Source organism: Pinus tabuliformis, chromosome 7 (genome assembly GCF_031772625.1).
Source record: "Pinus tabuliformis cultivar Carrire ecotype Pingquan chromosome 7, CPIR1, whole genome shotgun sequence".
NCBI classification, from domain to species: Eukaryota; Viridiplantae; Streptophyta; class Pinopsida; order Pinales; family Pinaceae; genus Pinus; species Pinus tabuliformis.
In genome coordinates, this window is record NC_142293.1 from 1,681,701,160 (window position 1) to 1,681,720,717 (window position 19,558).

The 19,558-nt window shown below is 37.7% G+C and overlaps 1 protein-coding gene across 4 annotated transcripts in view; it reads right to left on the reverse strand.

Annotated features, from left to right (window-relative positions):
- Positions 1 to 17,652, reverse strand: part of LOC149254926 (putative methyltransferase PMT6) — a 244,546-nt gene extending 226,894 nt beyond the window's left edge. The window contains exons 1-2 of one of the 4 annotated variants that reach the window (XM_089460277.1): positions 17,174 to 17,652; positions 14,164 to 14,400 (exon numbers count right to left, since the gene is read on the reverse strand). In XM_089460277.1, the coding sequence (XP_089316403.1) occupies positions 14,164 to 14,311 (148 nt within the window). In that variant the 5' untranslated portion in view covers positions 14,312 to 14,400; positions 17,174 to 17,652. The remainder of the gene's footprint in view (positions 1 to 14,163; positions 14,401 to 17,173) is intronic. The other 3 variants (XM_089460278.1, XM_089460279.1, XM_089460280.1) reach the window with 3 other exon arrangements.
- Between the last annotated feature and the right edge of the window lie 1,906 nt (positions 17,653 to 19,558).

Below are 19,558 nucleotides of genomic sequence, written 5' to 3' on the forward strand. Positions count from 1 at the left end.
TGATCATCAATAATTAGGTTAGCACATATACATACCTAGGATTTCATGCACGAGCATATCACTATCTATAAGGTAAGCCCAAGACACAAATATCAATACATTTAAAGTCAGACATATAACAATCTTGATTAGGCTAGGGTTTTGATTAGACAAACAAACATACACCTAGGGTTTCATTCCTAGGAGCTTACTCTAGATATTATAAGGGTTTTGCTCATAAACCCTAATTTACCAAACCTCAAGGTCTACGAATGCATTACCATCTAACCCTATAGGACTAGAGTTTCCACGACAATACTAAAGCCCCAAACATAACATTACCATCAAAACCCCAAACATCAAAAGAATAGTATTTTCTAGATTTCATCAGTAACCCTAAATAGGCTAGGGTTTTCACATTAGCATTGACATACCCTTAGGTTAGCGTGTTACAGAGAACCTTTTAGGGTTCCACAAAATGATGAATGATTTTAATTAGGGCAGATTCAATCTAATGATCAATCACCCAAATAAGAATCATTATGATTGAGAGGTCCTAGACATAACGATGTTAGTAATGTAACGCAAATTTCAAAAGATAATGAATTATATTTTATATTAAAGAATTTTTATAAAGTGTATAGTCTAAGAAGTACCTAGAGATGCTCCTTGACAAACCTTGTAGTGATTCCTTGAAGTGCTCTCTTTGCATTAAGCCATGATCTTTTATAGCTGTAACAAATACTTTCAAGCAAAAACATGTGATACCAAGAACATGATGTTAATTTTCAATCTAGATTTTCTATGCAACAATGGAGGATGGAATCCTAGGATAAACCCTATATATATTAAAAATCAAGTTATTTTTCTTTCAATCAACACTTGGAATTTTACTTGACATCCTAGATTACCTACAAACCCTAAAGATAAAGATAAAGATTAAGGTTCTCATATTATAGGAGCTTTTCGCATGTCACCTATGTTGATTTTTCTGAATTTAACACAACAGAAATTCCTACTGCGTTATCTGGTTTATTTCACCTACTTGTTTATTCATTAACAAGTTAGTTAACCATATAAATACTGAAAATAAACACAAATGCAGTCTCAACTCATATACAGATCATCAACTAAAATAATATACAAACACACAAGGGACACCGTTATTTTTGGATAGATGTCCCCAGAAAAACCCAATGCCAAAAAACCGGTGCAGCAGTTCTGAGGGTTTTATTATTAGGTAGCTTTCTTCAGTATAACAGGGTGCCAAATTGGCTCACCCAACAAAGATTTCTACACAACAGTGATACCTCTTCTCAGAAGCAGATATTCAGCTTCTCAGCATTAGTCTGCCCCACGAAAATCCTTTTGGTGCTTCTCCAAGGCTCTGCGTCAGCCCTGCTAGCCTCTGCGTAGATCTGGAACCCTCTGCGTCAGCCTTCTATCTCTCTGAGTCAGCTCTCTGGCCTTCTGCGTCACTCATGCAGGCCCCCTCGACCTCTGCGCAGTGTCTAGCTGCCTCTGCGTGGCTCCTACTACCTCTGCGTAGCCTCCTCAATCACTGCGCTGGCCCTCTGGCACTATCTCTGCCTCTCTGCTATGTACTCACTACCCCTCGTTGCAACTCAGATCACTCGTTCGAATTTTCTCAGCAAACCCCGCTCCAGAAAATCGAACTAACTGATCAATCTTGGTGTGTCTCCAACTGACCCTCAAGCCTCCTCTTATACTTTTTATGTTGAGTCTTCAATGGCCGAGATTAAATCTCTAATCAACGGCAAAGATTAGATTTGGCTTTATCCATGTCATTTAGAACATTTTGTTGACACCTAATCAGAGGGATTGGGTGTACAGCTATAATTAATGTAAATAAATAATAGAGAAGATAGAGAGTCATCGGGAGATGAACCGAACAGTCACTCCCACTTGTATATATAATAATGAACAACCTAAATGAATATATGAGTTTTGACTTGAGGAGTTACCTCCTGGTCTGACATGGTATCAGAGCAGGCACCATTTTTTTGGCTTCCCTTTTAATTTGTAACTCCTATTCTGTTTTGCCTTTGTTTTGCATATTTTGCAGGCTGACATCTCTGTCAAAACCCTGCGAAATCTCATTCATTGTTGTTGCATCGAATGGTGCATTGAAGCCGAAGGAAAGCTTTCGTTCATTTATCGTTTGATACATTCGTCGAAGGTGCTGTAGTGACTTGAGTTTCCTCCCTTGGGCCGGATCTCAAATGCTATAAACCCGCATATATAAATATCGTCGGGTCCGTTTTTAATCGCATATCGCAAGTCTCCTTGCCCCGATCAATATCATTGCATGTTTGTGATGCGATCATATGGTTTCCCTTCATTAAATATGCTCGGACACAGTTCCCAAAGTTTCACTTTATCTGGCTCGTCCTCCACCGTTGATATCAACCTCCAAATCCGACGGTTGATATTGATTTCGGGGGGACCACTTGCACGGTGGTTACCTGCCCGAAAAGTGCCTTTTAATCTTCACCGTTGATCAACACTCCCACAATCCAATAGTCTACAACGATTTCGGGTGCATTAGATGCACAAGAGTTACCTGCCCAAAATGAGCGGTTTTTCTCTCTCCTCTAGTTGCTACATGTCCACCGCTTAGTGGAATTGGGCGCTCCCTTCTCAATACCACTTACCGTTCTTTGTCCGCCCGAAATCTCGCTTGTAACCCGAAATCCGCCTTTAAGCCGTGGTTATCACCCTGACTTGTTTTGCTTGCGATAACCATTGATCGCTTACCATCGACGGCCCTCCTCCGTTCATCTCCCCCGCTCATCTCCTCTGTTCATCTCCACCACTCATCTCCGACATTCATCTCTTAACACCGTTCATCTCTCCGCGATTCATCTCTTAAACGTCAAACTCTAGTATATGGGTGAAAGAAGGCGATACCAGGTTGAACGTTGTTGGTATAACGATATGCATTCAATCATATCTATTGTGGGAATAGTTCTCACTGGCAAGGAGAATTATCCTAAATGGTCGCGGAAAATCCAACACACTCTCATTTTTAATGAGCTATGGAAAGGAGTGTGTATTGGAGAAGGAGACGAAGCGCCAGTCCAGCCTACCTCAGACAAGGAGCTCGCCATTTGGGAAAATAAGAACAGCAAAGCCTATGCATTGATTGCAGCATCAATAAGTGAAGAGGTGAGTCGACATATTTCGCCATTTTCAAATGCATTCGAAGCCTTACAAAAGTTGAAGGAACTCTATGACTCACACTCTACACTTGAGGTTGTTCAACTCATGATTAAACTCTTCACCCTTGAATTACAAAATAATGATCCTCTTGCTCTTGCATCCGAAGTAAAATCTATAATGCATGATATCAAAGTCAGTAAGGTTGAATTGGATATTCCTCTGATCGCTTTTCTCAAGGCACTTTATCCTACTTACTCCAATTATCTTGAGTCATTGCAAGCAAAAGGAAATCTCAAAGATATTACCTTTGACTCTCTTGTGAAAAAATGTGTTGAAAGAGAGGAAGCTTTTGGAAAGAAGACAGCCCCTGAATCTTTTGAAGAGGCTGTGTGCCTTGCTCATAAAGAAAAAAATCTTGCCCAAGATTCTTCCAGAGGAAGAGGAAGATATTTCAAAGGCAGGGGGCCAGGCACTCTCAAGGAGAAAATTCTGATTTGCACTGCATACGTTGCAAAAGAAATGGATCACATGATGCCTCCACATGCAAGTTACCTTGGGACAAAATTGAGCAGCAAGGAAACCATCCCAAAGGTAAAACTAATCACACAGACAAAGGTAAAGCACCTGAATCCGCTCATTATGTTGTGGCACAATGTAATATTGGAGTAAATGAAAACTTATTTAACGCTTCACTTGCTTCTTTGAAAAATGATTGGTTGCTTGATTCAGGAGCAACTTGCCACATGACTCATAGAAAAGATTTTTTTGAAGAATTTACTGACAATGTTGATGGAGCAGTATACTTTGCAGACCAATCAAAACTCAAGCCATCAGGGCTTGGCACAATCAGGCTTAAATTGCCTGGTCTCCTAGACTTTCTTCTACATCATGTTCTATATCTCCCACAGCTGAGGAGAAACTTGTTGTCCTTGGTCCACATCCACCAGCAAGGTCACTCCATTCATATGTTTGATGGCAAGCTAGAGGTGAGAAAAGCATCTGACAACTCACTTGTCATGACGGGGATAGAAGAAGAAAGGCTTCTCACGCTGCAGGGTACCTCTGCTCGTGCACAACATTTCTCATATAATTCTCATTATGAAGAAGGTACCCTTCCATCAAGTTTATTATGGCATGCTAGATTTGGGCATTTGAACTATAACAGCCTCTGCTTGTTGAAGAAAAATGGTGTTACTAGTTTGCCTACAATTCCTAGGAAGCTTAAGCAATGTGATGCTTGCATTCTAGGAAAGCATAGCAAACAGTCCTTTCATGATTCACAATCCAGAGCACATAGAAAACTTGAACTCATTCATTCAGATTTATGTGGTCCAATCCCTGTTCCTTCTGCAAATGGAAATAAATATATGATTGACATTTATTCATGACTACACCAGAATGTGTTGGGTTTATTTATTGAAGAACAAATCTGATGCTTTTCAAACATTCAAGAACTTTCATACATGGATTGAAAATGATGCACAATTTCATATTGGCTCTATTCACACTGATAATGGAAAAGAATACACTTCAAATGAATTTGAAAACTATCTTTGCCAACATGGGATCAAACATCAAACAACTATGCCTTATAATCCCCAATAGAATGGTGTAGCTGAAAGAATGAATAGGACAATCTTAAATATGGTACACTCCATGTTGTTCTTCAAAAATGTAAAAATGATGTTTTGGGTTGATGTAGTTCTATGTGCGTTATATATAAAGAATAGATGTCCATCTAACGCTATCAGAAACAAGACTCCTTATGTAAATTGGTATGGGCACATTCCTTAGGTAAAGCATCTTAGGGTCTTTGGTTCCACCTGTTATGCCTTGATACCAGAGGTACATAGAAACAAACTTGGTGCAAGAAGTCGTAAGTGTATCTCCCTGGGGTATTCAAACACCTCCAAAGCATACTGTCTCTATGATGAAGTCAACAAAAAGTTTGTTGTATCTAGAGATGTAATCTTTCTTCATCCAAAATTGACAATGTTGTTGAAAGGCAACTTGATCGCTTGGATAGATTCACAACTGCAAAATCATTTCAAGAATTTGATAATCAGATTCCATATCTTGAAGGGGGGATTCCTATACTAGATCAATCTGTGGAATCTTCTTCTGAAACACTCTCTCCCCTACATGAAACTCCAACAACTGATGATACTTTGAGTGATGGGATTGACAGAATTGGGAGACTCAATCTTGATTCAATCCCAACGCAATCAGCGGAGCAGCTTGGACCATTTGAGAAAGGTCCCCCAAAGTGGCTGACAAAGACACTTGAAAGTGTTCATCCTTATGAGGTTGGAAAGACAGGAACTAGAAATTCAAACCGGAAAAATGGAGGTAATATAGATGACTCTGATTCACCTGTTGATATGGATGTTTCTTATGATTGTGAATTCAATTTGTCTACAGATTTTGAACCAACTTCCTTCAAAGAAGTTGCTTCTCATGATGAATGGAGAAAAGCAATGCAAAAGGAGTATGATGCCCTGATAAAGAATGGCACTTGGAAGCTGGTTGATCCTCCATTGGGAACTAAACCAATTGGCTGCAAGTGGGTCTACAAAAACAAGTATAAAGCTGATGGCTCACTTGACAAGCACAAAGCCAGGCTTGTGGCAAAAGGTTTTGCACAGAAGGAAGGGGTCGATTATGAGGAAACTTTTGCCCCCACAGCAAAATGGGCTACCATCCAGACACTCTTTACCCTAGCAGCTCAAAACAGTTGGAAAGTCCATCAAATGGATGTAAAAACTGCTTTCTTGAATGGAGATCTAAAAGAAAATGTTTTCATGTCCCAGCCCAAAGGATTTGTTGTGAAAGGACATGAACATAAAGTATGCAAACTCGTGAAATCCATGTGTGGCCTCAAACAAGCACCACGAGCCTGGTATGAAAAACTGACTGAGCATCTTCTGAAACTCAATTTCAAACATTATGATCTTGATGATGCAACTTTGTTTGTCAAGAAAGTTGGCAAAACAGTTGTATATCTTGTGGTATATGTAGATGATCTTTTGATGACAGGGAACAATGAAAGCTACATTGCATCCATAAAGAAGGAATTGAAGAAAGGTTTTGAAATCACTGATTTGGTCTATGTTCATTACTATCTTGGTATTGAAGTAACTCAACATCCGAAGTCCATATTCCTTTCTCAGAAGAAGTACATTGGAGATCTATTGAACAGATTTGGCATGACCGAATGCAATCCTCTGACTACTCCAATGGAACAAAACTTAAAGCTCACATCCATTGAAGGAAAAGAATTTGAGGATGCAACAAAGTATAGACAGCTTGTAGGAAGCCTCAACTACCTAACTACTACCAGACCAGACATTTCATTTCTTGTTGGAATCCTCTCCAGATTTATGCAAAAGCCTTGTGAGGGACATTGGTCTGCTGCAAAAAGAGTTCTAAAGTACTTGAAGGGAACTCAAGACTTTGGAATCAAGTATACACAAGTGGACGACTTCAGCTTGATTGGATACTCTGATTCAGGCTTCGATGAAGACAAAGAAACTGGGGTATCTACTTCAAGTTATGCTATGAGTCTTGGATCAGGAGTTGTCTACTGGAGATCACGCAAACAATCAGTTCCAGCAGATTCCACAACAGAGGCAGAATATGTGGCAGCAACTGAGGCAACAAAAGAAATTGTGTGGCTCAGGGAAATTCTTTAAGATTTGCAGGTAAAACAAGTACAATTGACTCCACTCATGATTGACAATACCTCTGCAATAAAGTTGGCCAAGAACCCAAAGTTCCATGATCGAACAAAGCACATCAATACTAAATATCATCTGATTCGACATCATGTTGAGGCCAAAACAATCCATCTCCACCATTGTTCCACTAATGAGCAAATTGCAGACATCTTCACCAAAGCACTTGGAAGAGAAAAGCTTGAAAGATTCAGAACGATGCTTGGACTCACCAACATCCCTTCAGATTAGGGGGGAATGTTGACACCTAATCAGAGGGGTTGGGTGTACAGTTGTAATTAATGTAAATAAATAATAGAGAAGATAGAGAGTCATCAAGAGATGAACCGAACAGTCACTCCCTCTTGTATATATAATAATGAAAAACCTGAATGAATATATGAGTTTTGATTTGAGGAGTTACCTCCTAGTCTGACACATTCTCACCATGTTTTATATTAATACCCGTTGATATTTTAATTTTCCTAAATTTAGACTTAGTATCTCCATTAAAAATATTAATTATTTTAATATCTCTCTAACTAGGTGGAATTTCCCCAAACCATTTCTGGGGAGATCTCATGTGCTTTAGCCTCTCCGCCAATTTTCATAGCTAGAGCACATCTGATGCTACCCCAAATCAACAACCTAGGGATTACAATCTTTACCTTAGACAAACTATCAACAAAGATTTTTATAAAGACCATCTAGGATTTTATAATGTTAGATACATTGAAATCCTAGAAACTCATTTAAATAAAATAAATATACGTAACTCATGTTTACATACCTTTGATTTGATAGTCCATTAGACTAGTTGCATATACATTTGTTGACTAAGGAAGAGTGACAACAGTGAGCACGCACTTGATTTCTTTGAGTTAGTTTCTAGAGCGTTGAATGCCCTTTTGTTTGAGGAGACTTCAAGATCAGATACTATCCATATTATTAGATAAGCTTAGGATGACTGTCCTTTTTGGTTACCGGGATCAATATCTTTTGTTCGGATTTCTACTTTGGAATATATATCTATATGACAGTCTATATAAGAGAAGAGATCCCTTTTTGTTATAACAATCTCTGAGTTTGGTTTCTTGTCATACTTATCAAGATATATAATCATCTTCCAAGGTCATCTTTCTATATCATTGTCGAGGTTCATACTTTGCATTTATATATTTTTGAACAAAGGATCTTTTATCGCCCATTATATATTGTATAGCTTGCTTCTTTGATCATTGATGATCATATATTCACAAGTTTTGTAGCACATAAAATATGATGATTTCAAACTATTTAAAGAAGCCTTATACCTTTGCTTTCTTCTCTAGATAACTTTGTTTTTCGTGGGCTCCTTAATTAACAATTTGGTCCTTCAAACACAAGTTTTTATGTCTTCATTCCTTTTGGTATAGATCTGTGGTACTTTTTCTTCCAAGGTTGTTTTTCCTTCTTGCCAACAAGGCGATCTTCAACCTTCTTCCACCATAGCTTTGATACCATGTTGAAAAATCCATTAAGGTGGCAAGTGAATTGATTTCTCTTAGTATGACATTATCTTGTGATGTTTTATTATTAGTTCTTCTTCTTTCAATTTATTTTGTTCTTATCATCAAGACTAATGCCAATCAATAAATAGAGGACACAAGACGTAGGCGCACAGCCAAGGAAAAACCCCTAGGTAGGGGAAACCCAGTCAAGAACTCTCCCTTCAATAGATTCAATACAAAGTTGAGATGACCAAGACCCTTATAACCTAGACTAAAGACTCCTTCCATCCATCAAGTCAACCTTGTTACATTATTCTTCAGTTCTGAGTCCTGTGTGTAGTATTTCGTTCTTTAGTCTGTACTCAACATCTCATTCCTGCAACAATATGATAACCCTTGACAAATTTCGGTGTTATTCTTCAAACCTGCAATAAGGTCATGCTTCGGTCCTGTAGTGGTAGTATTCATGTGATAACACAGTCCTGCAATATGCTTCGGTCCTATAGTTGTAGCACTCATATGATAACACAGTCCTGCAATATGCTTCGATCCTATAGTGGTAGCACTTATATGATAACACAGTCCTACAATATTCTTCAGTCCTGTAGTGGTAGCAAACACAATCCTGCAATAAGGTCATGCCTCGGTCCTGTGGTGGTAGCCCAGTCTTCGGTCCTGTAATGGTAGCCTAGTAATAGTCTCACACTTCGGTTCTGTGTTAGCTTAGTTGTCTCGAACTGTAATCATATAGTCCTTCAATCTGAATTACCTTCCTCTGCAATCCACCAAACTTGTATCTTGTCACTTCCTGTTGAGCGAAGTCTACATGTCTATTTATAGTTGTTTCTGACTAAGAAATGAGCCGACATGAGTACTTTCTGAGGCCGACTTATAGAAGATTAGTTTAGAGGCCGACTTGCAAGGTGACTTGATGGAGGAAGCTTTTGACATGACAAAATAGATTTGAAATTGACTTTAAACATCCTAAAAGCCTACAATGGAGGCTTGACCTATGACAATTGACCCAAGCATGAAACCCATGCTTTAATAAGTCAATTTAATTAATAATAAAATTTCTTTTTCTTTCTTTTGATAAATATATTTCATTATGACTCAAGTACAATTATGAAGACCGAACCTAGTTACATTCGTCAACAATATTGGGGATATGGCTGTTGGAATTGAGGATATTGAGGATTCCTACCATAAGAATTTTGCCAACCTTATGACCAAGATGGGTTTTGGGGTTGAGGTGGCCAAGTTTGCCAAGGCATAGGTGTATTCCAATTATTTTGTGGTTGTGCATATGATTGATATTGTGCATTTGGATCTTGTGTCATACATGTTTGTCGATGCTGCCAAGGTCTTTTGGGAGCAACATAGCAAAGTGATTCAACTTGACTTGCTTTAGCTTCTTCTTAAAAAACAACCTTAGGTCCAGGTACTGAAGGGCACTCCTTTGTGTCATGGTTTTCTACACATATAACACATATGTCAACACTGTTAAGAGGACATTCGCATAAAGCATGCTTTTCCCTACATCTAGGACAAAAAATAGACAATGCAGCATTCTCATCTTTTTGTTTGTTTTGTATCCTCAAAGTGTCTAGTTGTTCGCTAAGATTTCCAAGGATGTCAGTTTTAAAATTATCAAGCAAGTTCCCTAATTTTGCTCTACTTACTGTTCCATATGCAAATTTGCTTACCCTTGACATGATTGGATCTCTTGGGTTCTTACCATATTTTGCTTTTAATATTGCAATGTGTTTGCATAGCTCACAAATTTCTTCGAATGAAAACTGAGAGACATCTCCCTTGCCCATTAAATTGAGAAGGTCAATCCATTCATCCCTTATGGTTTTTAGCAAGAGAGTTTTTAATGTGTCTTCATCTAAATTATGCAATTTAGCCCTTTTGACATTGTAGGCAAATCTTTCCACCAAATCTTCAAGATTTTCATCCTCTTTTTGAACCATCTTAAAGACTTCATCCTTAAGGTCACGGTGTATGCAATAATATTTATATTTCTCTAGGAATATTCTTTTCATATCATCCCATGTTCTAATAGAATGTGTTCCTAGACCCATGAACCACTTAAGAGCTCCATCTTTTAGAGTAGCGGGAAATAATTTCAATTTTTGAGTATCGAGTAAATAATCATATGTTCTACACAATACTTCAAACTCAAAAAGAAATGTTTTTGGATCCTTAGTTCTCAACCCATGGAAATTTTGAAGGACAGATTGTGAGATATTTTTCATGGTAGCAATGGTATCTGTATCTAAAATAGGGAATCCAAAAGGATCCTCCTCATGAAAATCTCTATCATCTCCCCTTCCACCTCTATCACCTCGACCTCCTCTACCTCTTCCTCCACCAATCCTTGGTCTATCTCCTCCATTGTGTACTTCTCCTTCTCCCTCTCCTGCCATTATAGATTCTTAGCTAATATAAGGTTCAACAATAGGGTTGTCTAATACTTCTTTCTGGTTCTTCTACCAATGGTATGTATTCCTCTTCTACTTCTTCCTCTTCACTTGAGACTTCTAACTCCTGTCCTAAGAGTTGTTCACCTGTTGAGGAAAGAAATATGACTCCTTCAATAGGGGATGTAGGTTCTTCAACTACAACATTTGTAGATGAGGTTGGGGAATCCCTAGGTTGAATTTCAAATATATGTGCTTCAGGGAGTCTATGTCTACCTGCTATGGATGGAATGCGAGTGTCGGTGGATGGTGTGGCATCGTGGTCTAGCAGGGATGGTTGGTGACGTTGGTATTGAACTATGCTCTTCCTTTACTTACAAATCCACTTCTAGAATCTTGTTCTCTATACATGCATTCTAAATGATTTTTAATTATGCGTCTAGAAAATGAATGCATCTAGTATGATATGCAAATCAAAATCAGAAATAAAGCCCTACGGCAATGGCGCCAAAAATGTTGGGTAATTTGATTGTTAGTTAAATTACGTCATTAATTTGTCAAACTCGGGGATTGTATCCTTGCAAAGTGTATGTGCAGTATATATGCTAGGAAGTCTATTTTTTATTAAGGATTGAATCTAAAAGCAAAATGCAGAATTCAACTATTCAAGACTAGCTCTTATCAAGTTATGCACATGTTCATTTTGTAAGATCAACTTCAAAATCAACGCAGAAAATGATGTCATATTAACCTAAGAATCGAAAGTCTATTCTAGCAGACTGAAATTAAAAGTCTATTATAATGAACAAATTGAAAGACTATACTAATGAGCAGAATTGAGAATCTGCCACTTTTGCAGAATTGAAAGTCTGCATTACTTTTGCATAATTGAGAACCTATGTTACTTTTTGCTGAATTGAGAACCTATACTACTTTTGCAGAATTGAAAGCCTATACTAGCAAACAATTAAAGGAAACAGATCTATTCTTCCTCTACGAAATAACCACTATTCTACAAGTGCATAAGAAATTAAAGCAAGAACAAAATTGACTTGGAAAGCAGTAATGGAAAATCTTGACAAATTACTAATGTGCTCAGTCTTAATGAGAGTCAATCCAAACATGAACCATAAATCAAAAACTACGCAAAAATTTCAAGTATGCATACTAATAAAAGAAAATGTTTTTGGTATTTTGTTCTTAATGCTGAGCGCTCAACCTGTTGCAAACAAACATCAATAAATGCAAGAGATACAGAGAATCAATCTAGAATGTGAAACAATAGAAATCGAATTGAAAGAACTGCTAAGGAATAAAACAAAATAATACTATACTATCTCACTGCTCGTCCCTCCTTGTGGACGCGAGGCATAAAAACGCAAATCAACAGACTAAATCACCAACACATACGTACAAGAACAGAGTTTTGCATTTACTGGAAATTAAATCTCAAACAGTCACAGTAATTTCAGAGCTTAAAACTTCAGTGTCTTTTGCTTCAGATCGAAGCATTTTTATATTGTCTTTAACCAACAACTTCATAAGAAAATATTGCAGATAGGCAAGTTCCTCAATCGACAATTAAGTTTCCTAATTAAAACAGAAATCTAGTTCTCATGATTTGAAGATTCTATTTTTCATGATTTGCTACGAAAAGAGCAAATCATGATGGTTTTCGATCAACACATCATTGTCTTCAAGTCTCGGATCTAGCTCGCTTAATTCCATGCTCGCCTGGTGATGAAACCAATTTCCTTGTAACCCTGAGTGAGAAGAGACTAGGGTTGACTTCAACTTTGACCAGCCAGATTCTCGAGCTTTATGATCTTCCATGTAAGCACGATATGTGGATATCCTTGTTTCTAACATTTGGCATCTATCCATGTCTTCTATTTATTTTCAAAATCTCGGGAGCCTACCTAACCATGGACTTAGCGGCAGAAATTGTGATCAGCTACAGAAAAAGTACAATTTGGTAGCCATAGCAATATTTTAACCAATTTCACAAAGAAATAACAGACTATGAGTTATGAAAGAATGATACGTTATATTATACCTGAGGATAACCTGGATGACCTTATAGCTTGTAAATATAGCAAAAACACATATGGAATAGGTGAAAAGAAAGGGAAAAAGGGTGTCAAAATGAGGACATTTCAGGGATCCAACAGGAACTTCGATGTATGTACATGGAATGGTCAATGTTCCACTTATGATGTATTATGCAAACTTCTACAACTTTACATGTTGGAGCAACATGACTTGAATTTGACAAGACACTCCACTGACCATACCAATGTAGCTTACAGTGAGCAATTGATCACTTTGCGTGAGTAACATAATTCTACCTAATGGCGTTTTGTATTTTTGAAAATTTGGAGGATATATCGTCGTGCCACAAGCTAAGGTGCAAGTTTTAGCAATTATGTTATGACTAATCTCTGTAATGCATTTGAGATTTCTAATCTTTAGTGAACACTGAAGACCCAACTCCAATCTTCTAAGATCACATACCCATCTCCTTCAAAACTCCCTTCCAACAACAACCTTACTCTAGCATGCTGCATCACGGTCGCCACTTTATGACCCTTATTTTCTCTGATCAATAGCTTCGTGAAGTCTATACCCAGAATTTACAGGAGAACATTTCTAACTTTGGATGGAGTCATTACTGCATTAAGAAGGTAGACACCTTCTCTACTGCAATCTAGTTTGCTTCTCTAAACACCGTTCTCTACATTATACATAAATACCCAACCTAGATCAGGCGTGGTCATTGTCACTATAATGCTTGGTTTTATAACAGTTCTAAGGCCCTCATGAACTCATCACTTCTGCCATTCATCATTACCAATTTAAGAAGTTCTCAAAGCAGTTTATCTTCTAAGGAAAAAGAAAAGAATGTTGAGCAGCATGTTGCCAACTATTATGGACGTACCAGTTTATACATTCAGACTATGAAAATTACATAAATCCATTTAAAATAAAGAGCCTGCGTGACTTACATAAAGCAAGCAAATGGTGCACAAAGGCATCTAAACAACTGTACTTTGAATTTCTTACAAATCCATAATTTTAGAAGAGTCAAGCTCTTGAAGTCGTGAGTTAAAACTCATCCTCTATAAATCCACAGCTAAAAACTCGTAAAACATCTCATTTTTTGATAAAGCTTTATGCATGCCTAGGTATGCCCCCACTAGCATCAATGCCATCTATAGTTCAACCAAAACACTCGTATAAATGGCAACAAGATCTTCAAGTTTGTCCTTTAAATGATCAGAATTTGTTTTAAAAAAATAATTTTTTAAAAGGAAACAAACAAAGAGACAAAATGTCATCTTTGCATTCTGCAAGATTTTTAAAATGCCATACCAGTTGATATCAACGGTGCTTGCATATAGATCACATGCTTGGTGCCAAATAATGTTCCAGCAAAAAAAGTAACTATCATCAATGTGAAAGCCAGCACGACCACCTTCCCTGATTGCACATCTAATATGGAGGAAAGTGAAAACCCCATATTTAGATGAAAACATTAACAAGATGAAACAGGTCAGCTAGCCACGTACAAACCCATCTTTTCACTAGACTTTTTGCACCTTATCACACCTGCAATGACACACCAAATAAGAAAGTTAGAATGCATGTACATTCAAGTGAACATAAATTATTCATTTTCTGAGTTGCATTCTTAGAATATTTCATATTCGATATAATATCTAATCAAAGTATATATCATGGAATGAATAAATCAATAATTGATTTTTTAGAAGCTAATCAAAACCTAACGTTCAATTTTCTTCCCCCTTTTAACAAGTTAAGGAATCAATAAAGGTTAGTGTCTCTTAGATACAACGCCATAAAAGCAATGATTTTTAAAGACCAACTCAAAAACAGAGAAAACCATTTTATAGCCACTATGTATATCGCAAAACTTAAGGGATAGAAGATAAATCTGCTTACATCAGACCTAAATATTAGCAATAAATGATGAGATGTGAAATAATATCCACCGATGTGCAAACGTAAAACCCCTGCCATTTTATCGGGCTCCTACATAATCATAATGCAAACACAAATGCGGTGGAAGTTCATAGCATACAAGATAATCTCAACAGAACGTTAAATATTTGCTAAAATATTGGATGATTACATTGTTTATGCGTTTTTTATGTACAAATTAGAGAACCAATTAGCTTTTACAATTTCCTGTATGCTCATTTAGTAGTTGCAAAGTCTTCCAAAGAGTCACATTTTAGGAATATTTCACTGGTGATTGTTGTGTCAATTTGTCTTCCTCCTACAAATCTTTATATATCACTTTGTACTTCCTTCCTTTAAATGGAAGCATTTTTTCTCAAAAAATACTGATGTGAACTTCAAAATCTCGAGATGCAATTTAACTAGCATAGACTTATCTTAATCCCAGATTTATTAAGCACTGGTGGGGATAGAAAAAAAAAAAACCCACATGGAAACCTCTCGCTGCTTAAAGATCCCAGGTATGCTAGTTTTTTTCTTTTTTCTTTTTTTACATCAGCATTTTCTCCTCTTTTTCACATCAGACATCTAACATCAATTTCTTTCAATCTTAATTTATTAGCATTACACACATTAGGTGACACATAACTTCTGCATAACCTGTACTGTGCACGTTGCTTCCCTCAGTGCAAGCACAGCTATTATCCTTGATCCAATGCAAAACCCCTGGCTCTCAAGTCCTTTAAACTTTTTGGTATATAAAAGATTAGATAATTTAACGCATTGAATGAAGGAAACCCTGGATTTCAAATATTATAGGTAGTATATAATCCCAGTATCCCTGGGTATAGAACTCAATGTTGAAAAATGGACCTGGGGCAAGGACCTGCCTCTGGCCAGATGGGATGCTCTACCACTGAATTACTTGCCCCTCTGTCACGAAGGGCACCCTTAATCGTTTGACATAAAGGTACAGATTGCAACTTCCAACACCCGCCTTGAAACAACAGTTTGGGTTAGGCCTCCTACCCATCGCCAACATACTTTGCTCTCATACAATGTTGGATATTGAACATGCTAGGAATCAAACCAGAAACCCACCTGCCTCTTGTAGGATGTAGAAAATTGGACATGCTAGGAATTAAACCCAGGACCTGCCCCAGCGATGGGCTGCTCTACCACCGAGCTGCATGCCACTTTTATGACAGGCACCCTAACAACTGGCTCTAAACATGTGAATTACTACCTCCAACGCCCGGGTATGTTTACTGTATCACTACCTCCGATAATAAATACCATTATAAGTTTACATCCAGGTAACCATAGAACCCTCTGCCTAACATCTCCTCTATGGAAGTTATCACGGCAAAGGAGTTCACGAATCCTGTAAACAGCTTTTACTAGCATTTATAGGACTATTCAGAGATTCAAAATGCATCAAGAGACTACGTGCACGGTGCATCTGCTGGGAACTAAATACCATAAAGACTTTATGGCCAGATATCATCAGAACTCTATGCCTAGGGACATAGGGCCTATGTTTAAAAAATTTCATGCCAAATGAGTTTCTGATTCATGTCAAAATTTGTAGCCTGGCGGCGCTTGGATCTATGTTACCAGAAAAGGGTAACAAGAAATAGCACAAGAAATGGGGACACAAGGAGAAACAGAACTAGAGTGTTTTGGGGGATACAAAATGTGAACCCCCCAAGCGTATATGGGGCGTGCTTGATTAGGAACCTACTGTTCTAGTATTCTTTGTCAGGCTGCTCTAGAGGCAAGTTGAAGCACTTGCCGTAAACATGACCCAGGTTCAAATCTTGACAAGCAGGATCCAGTAAAATGTAAAAACGAGAGAAGCACCCACAAGTGGTAAGTGGGTAATGTCTACTGTAAAGAGACTCTGTTTGGGAGCGTTCAGACCAAATGCTTCTTTTTAAAAAGTATTAAGACGGACAGGGGCAGAGAGAAACAGATCTCCTGGTCAGGCTTCTAGTAGCACAGCCTTGGATAATAAACATATTCACAGATTCAAGATGCTTAAATATTACAAATCAACTACAATAAGACCACTAGACCCCATGGCTAGCGATGACTTTATGTTGGCAGGACTTCGAAGCACATGGGGAACTGTAAATCCTCGGACTGCACTGTTAGCGGGCATCAAAATGTGCTCTCATTGAAGATTTCTCAAACTGAATGAAAGCTTAAAGCAGTTTTGCAATCTCAGCTCTTTACTCTGCATGTATTTTTCAAAGTGCATTGGCATCTTGGGCTGGAATTCGAATTGTTCATTGTATCCATTCTCGAGGAAAAAGAATGAAGAAGAACGAGGCCTCGTTGACAAGAGTTCGAATCTTGTGGAGACAAAAATTGAGGGAAATGGGAAATTTGAACTTACTTGAAATATCGCCGCCAATTTCAGTTGAAGGCAGAGGAATTACTGAAATCCCTTCGAAACGACTCAAATGTCCTTCGAACTTGCAGATCCAAATAAAACCGGTTCAAATATAGGAGAGAGGTTTCTGGAGCAAGAACACTGGAATTTCTTTTCGATCGGAGAATCAAGCTTTACTCAACTTTGAGTTTGCTACAGTAGTAGGCTGGCATTTAATGCTCTGAAAATTCCATATTAATTGTAAATTTTCGATCGTCTTGTTTACCCCGGCATTGTCCAAATCGCAGGTAATTCTCTGAAGAAATCGTATTAATCAGAGCTGTTCAACCATCATGTTTCACTGGGCACGTGTACTCAGAAGGAAAAGCCAAGCCCCGGCCCTTTTCCAACGTGGCAAAACCTATCCTTGGCCTAGCCTTAGACTCACGGTAAAACTTAGCCTTTCACACGGAACAATGTTATAAGAGGCTTAGAGATAGGAAAACAAGAATGGCAAAGCATGAACATAATATGGCAAACTATGATAGAACAAGGATGTGATAATGTCTAAAGCAACTCAAGTACATACACAAGTATTTCAGCGAACAGACATTTCGAAAGAGAAGGCAAAAAGAAACAATAAGAAAGACGGTCCAAAAGAAATCAAAGTTAGAGTTGAAGATGTTAATGGTTACATATAGGACAGAGGAAGAAGATGTAGAGCACAGGGAAGAGAACACAAAAAAAGAAAAGACAGGGAAACAAACTTTATTGTCAGGGGTATAAGAGATTATGGAAGGAATGAAAGTACTCTCAATTTGACGAGGGACTTTTTGAAAGAGAAACTACATTGGAAAGGGCAAATTTGCCAAGCAAAGAGGGTGGAGAAGATATGTGAAGAGAGGCCTCGACCCATAAAAGTCACCATGGCAAGCATGCAAGACAAACACTATCTCTTGAGCAAAAAGAAACTCTTGAAAGGCTCACACTTCTTCCTAGATGAATATTTAACCACTAAACAACAAGAGGAGAGAAGGGAAGAAGTGGAGAAAATTTGAGCAACAAGAAATAAAAGGAAAAGGGCATGGTTGTGCAATGGTAAAGCAGTTATTGTAGTGTTTGGGACTCAAAGCAAAATAGGGCAACAAGCTCGCAGTAAAGAAAAAGCAAAAAATTCGATAATAGGGAGGAAAACAACAAGATCAACAAGGATGAAAGTGGGTGAAGACTCAAATTTGAGTCTTGTGTACCAAATTGTGTGGCAATCAAATCCTACCTAGGTCTGCCTAAGTTTAGTTTGTTGGAATTTTAGAGGTTACCTTTGGAGGAGGGGACCTAGGTTTGGACCTATTGCGGAAGGTAGAGACATAATTTATCTCACAGAAACTCATGAACATGATGGTTGCAAAACTCTTGTGTTTGACGGTTATTTGAAGTTAGCAGTTTGGAACAAGGTAGCAGAAATGGCAAAGGGTATAAGGGAATACTAGTTTTAGTGAAAGAAAAAAAAAAGGTTTTCACATTCAGTTAATGAAAGAAGATGCAAATAAACAATATTTATGGTTCAAAATATCACAGAATGAGAATCACATAAGAATTGTAGCAGGTTATTTCTGCCCCTCAAGTCTCAAAAACTTACAAAAATAAGGTGCTAGACAACAAGGATCCATATGCAACTTTAAAGCAAGATACTGTCGCGTACTCTCAGCAGGGAGAAGTTTTTTTAGTGGGAGATTTCAATGTTAGAACAACAAATCATCAAGATAGTATTATTTGTTGCACAGAGGACCACAATCCTATTTGGCTCACTAAAGAGGAGAATCCCCAATGGGTGAGATGTTCAGAAAATTACAAAATTAGCAATCATTTTGGAGAGGAGTTGCTTACATTGTATGCTGCTTTCAACTTAATTATTTGTAATGGTCTAGATAGATGAAAAAAGTTAGGGAACTTCACTTGCAACACATACAATGGAGCAATTGTCATTAACTATGTGATTTGTTCACAAAGCTTGATAGAAAAGATAAACGAAGTTAAGATTGGAGAGCATATTTGGGACTTAAAATCATACCATCACCCAATGTATATAAAGTTATCATGGTTAGAAAAAGGGCAGCATAAGAGGAAAACCCAATGATCTTGGCAATCACTATCAAGGGGCAAAATTTGTCTAACACAAGAAAATTGTACTATCTTCAAGACAATGTTAGAGAGATTAATTCAAAAGGAGAAAACTGGTTTCAAAAGCTTCAACAGTCATGAGTTGACAAATATAATTCGAAGTGTATTTGAGAAGTGCAAAAGAGCAAAAAATAGGAAATCATAATCAAATTGTTTACCAGCAAATACTTGGTTTGATGAGGAATGCAAAATGGCAATGAGAACCTTGAAAAAGGTAGGCAAGAAGAA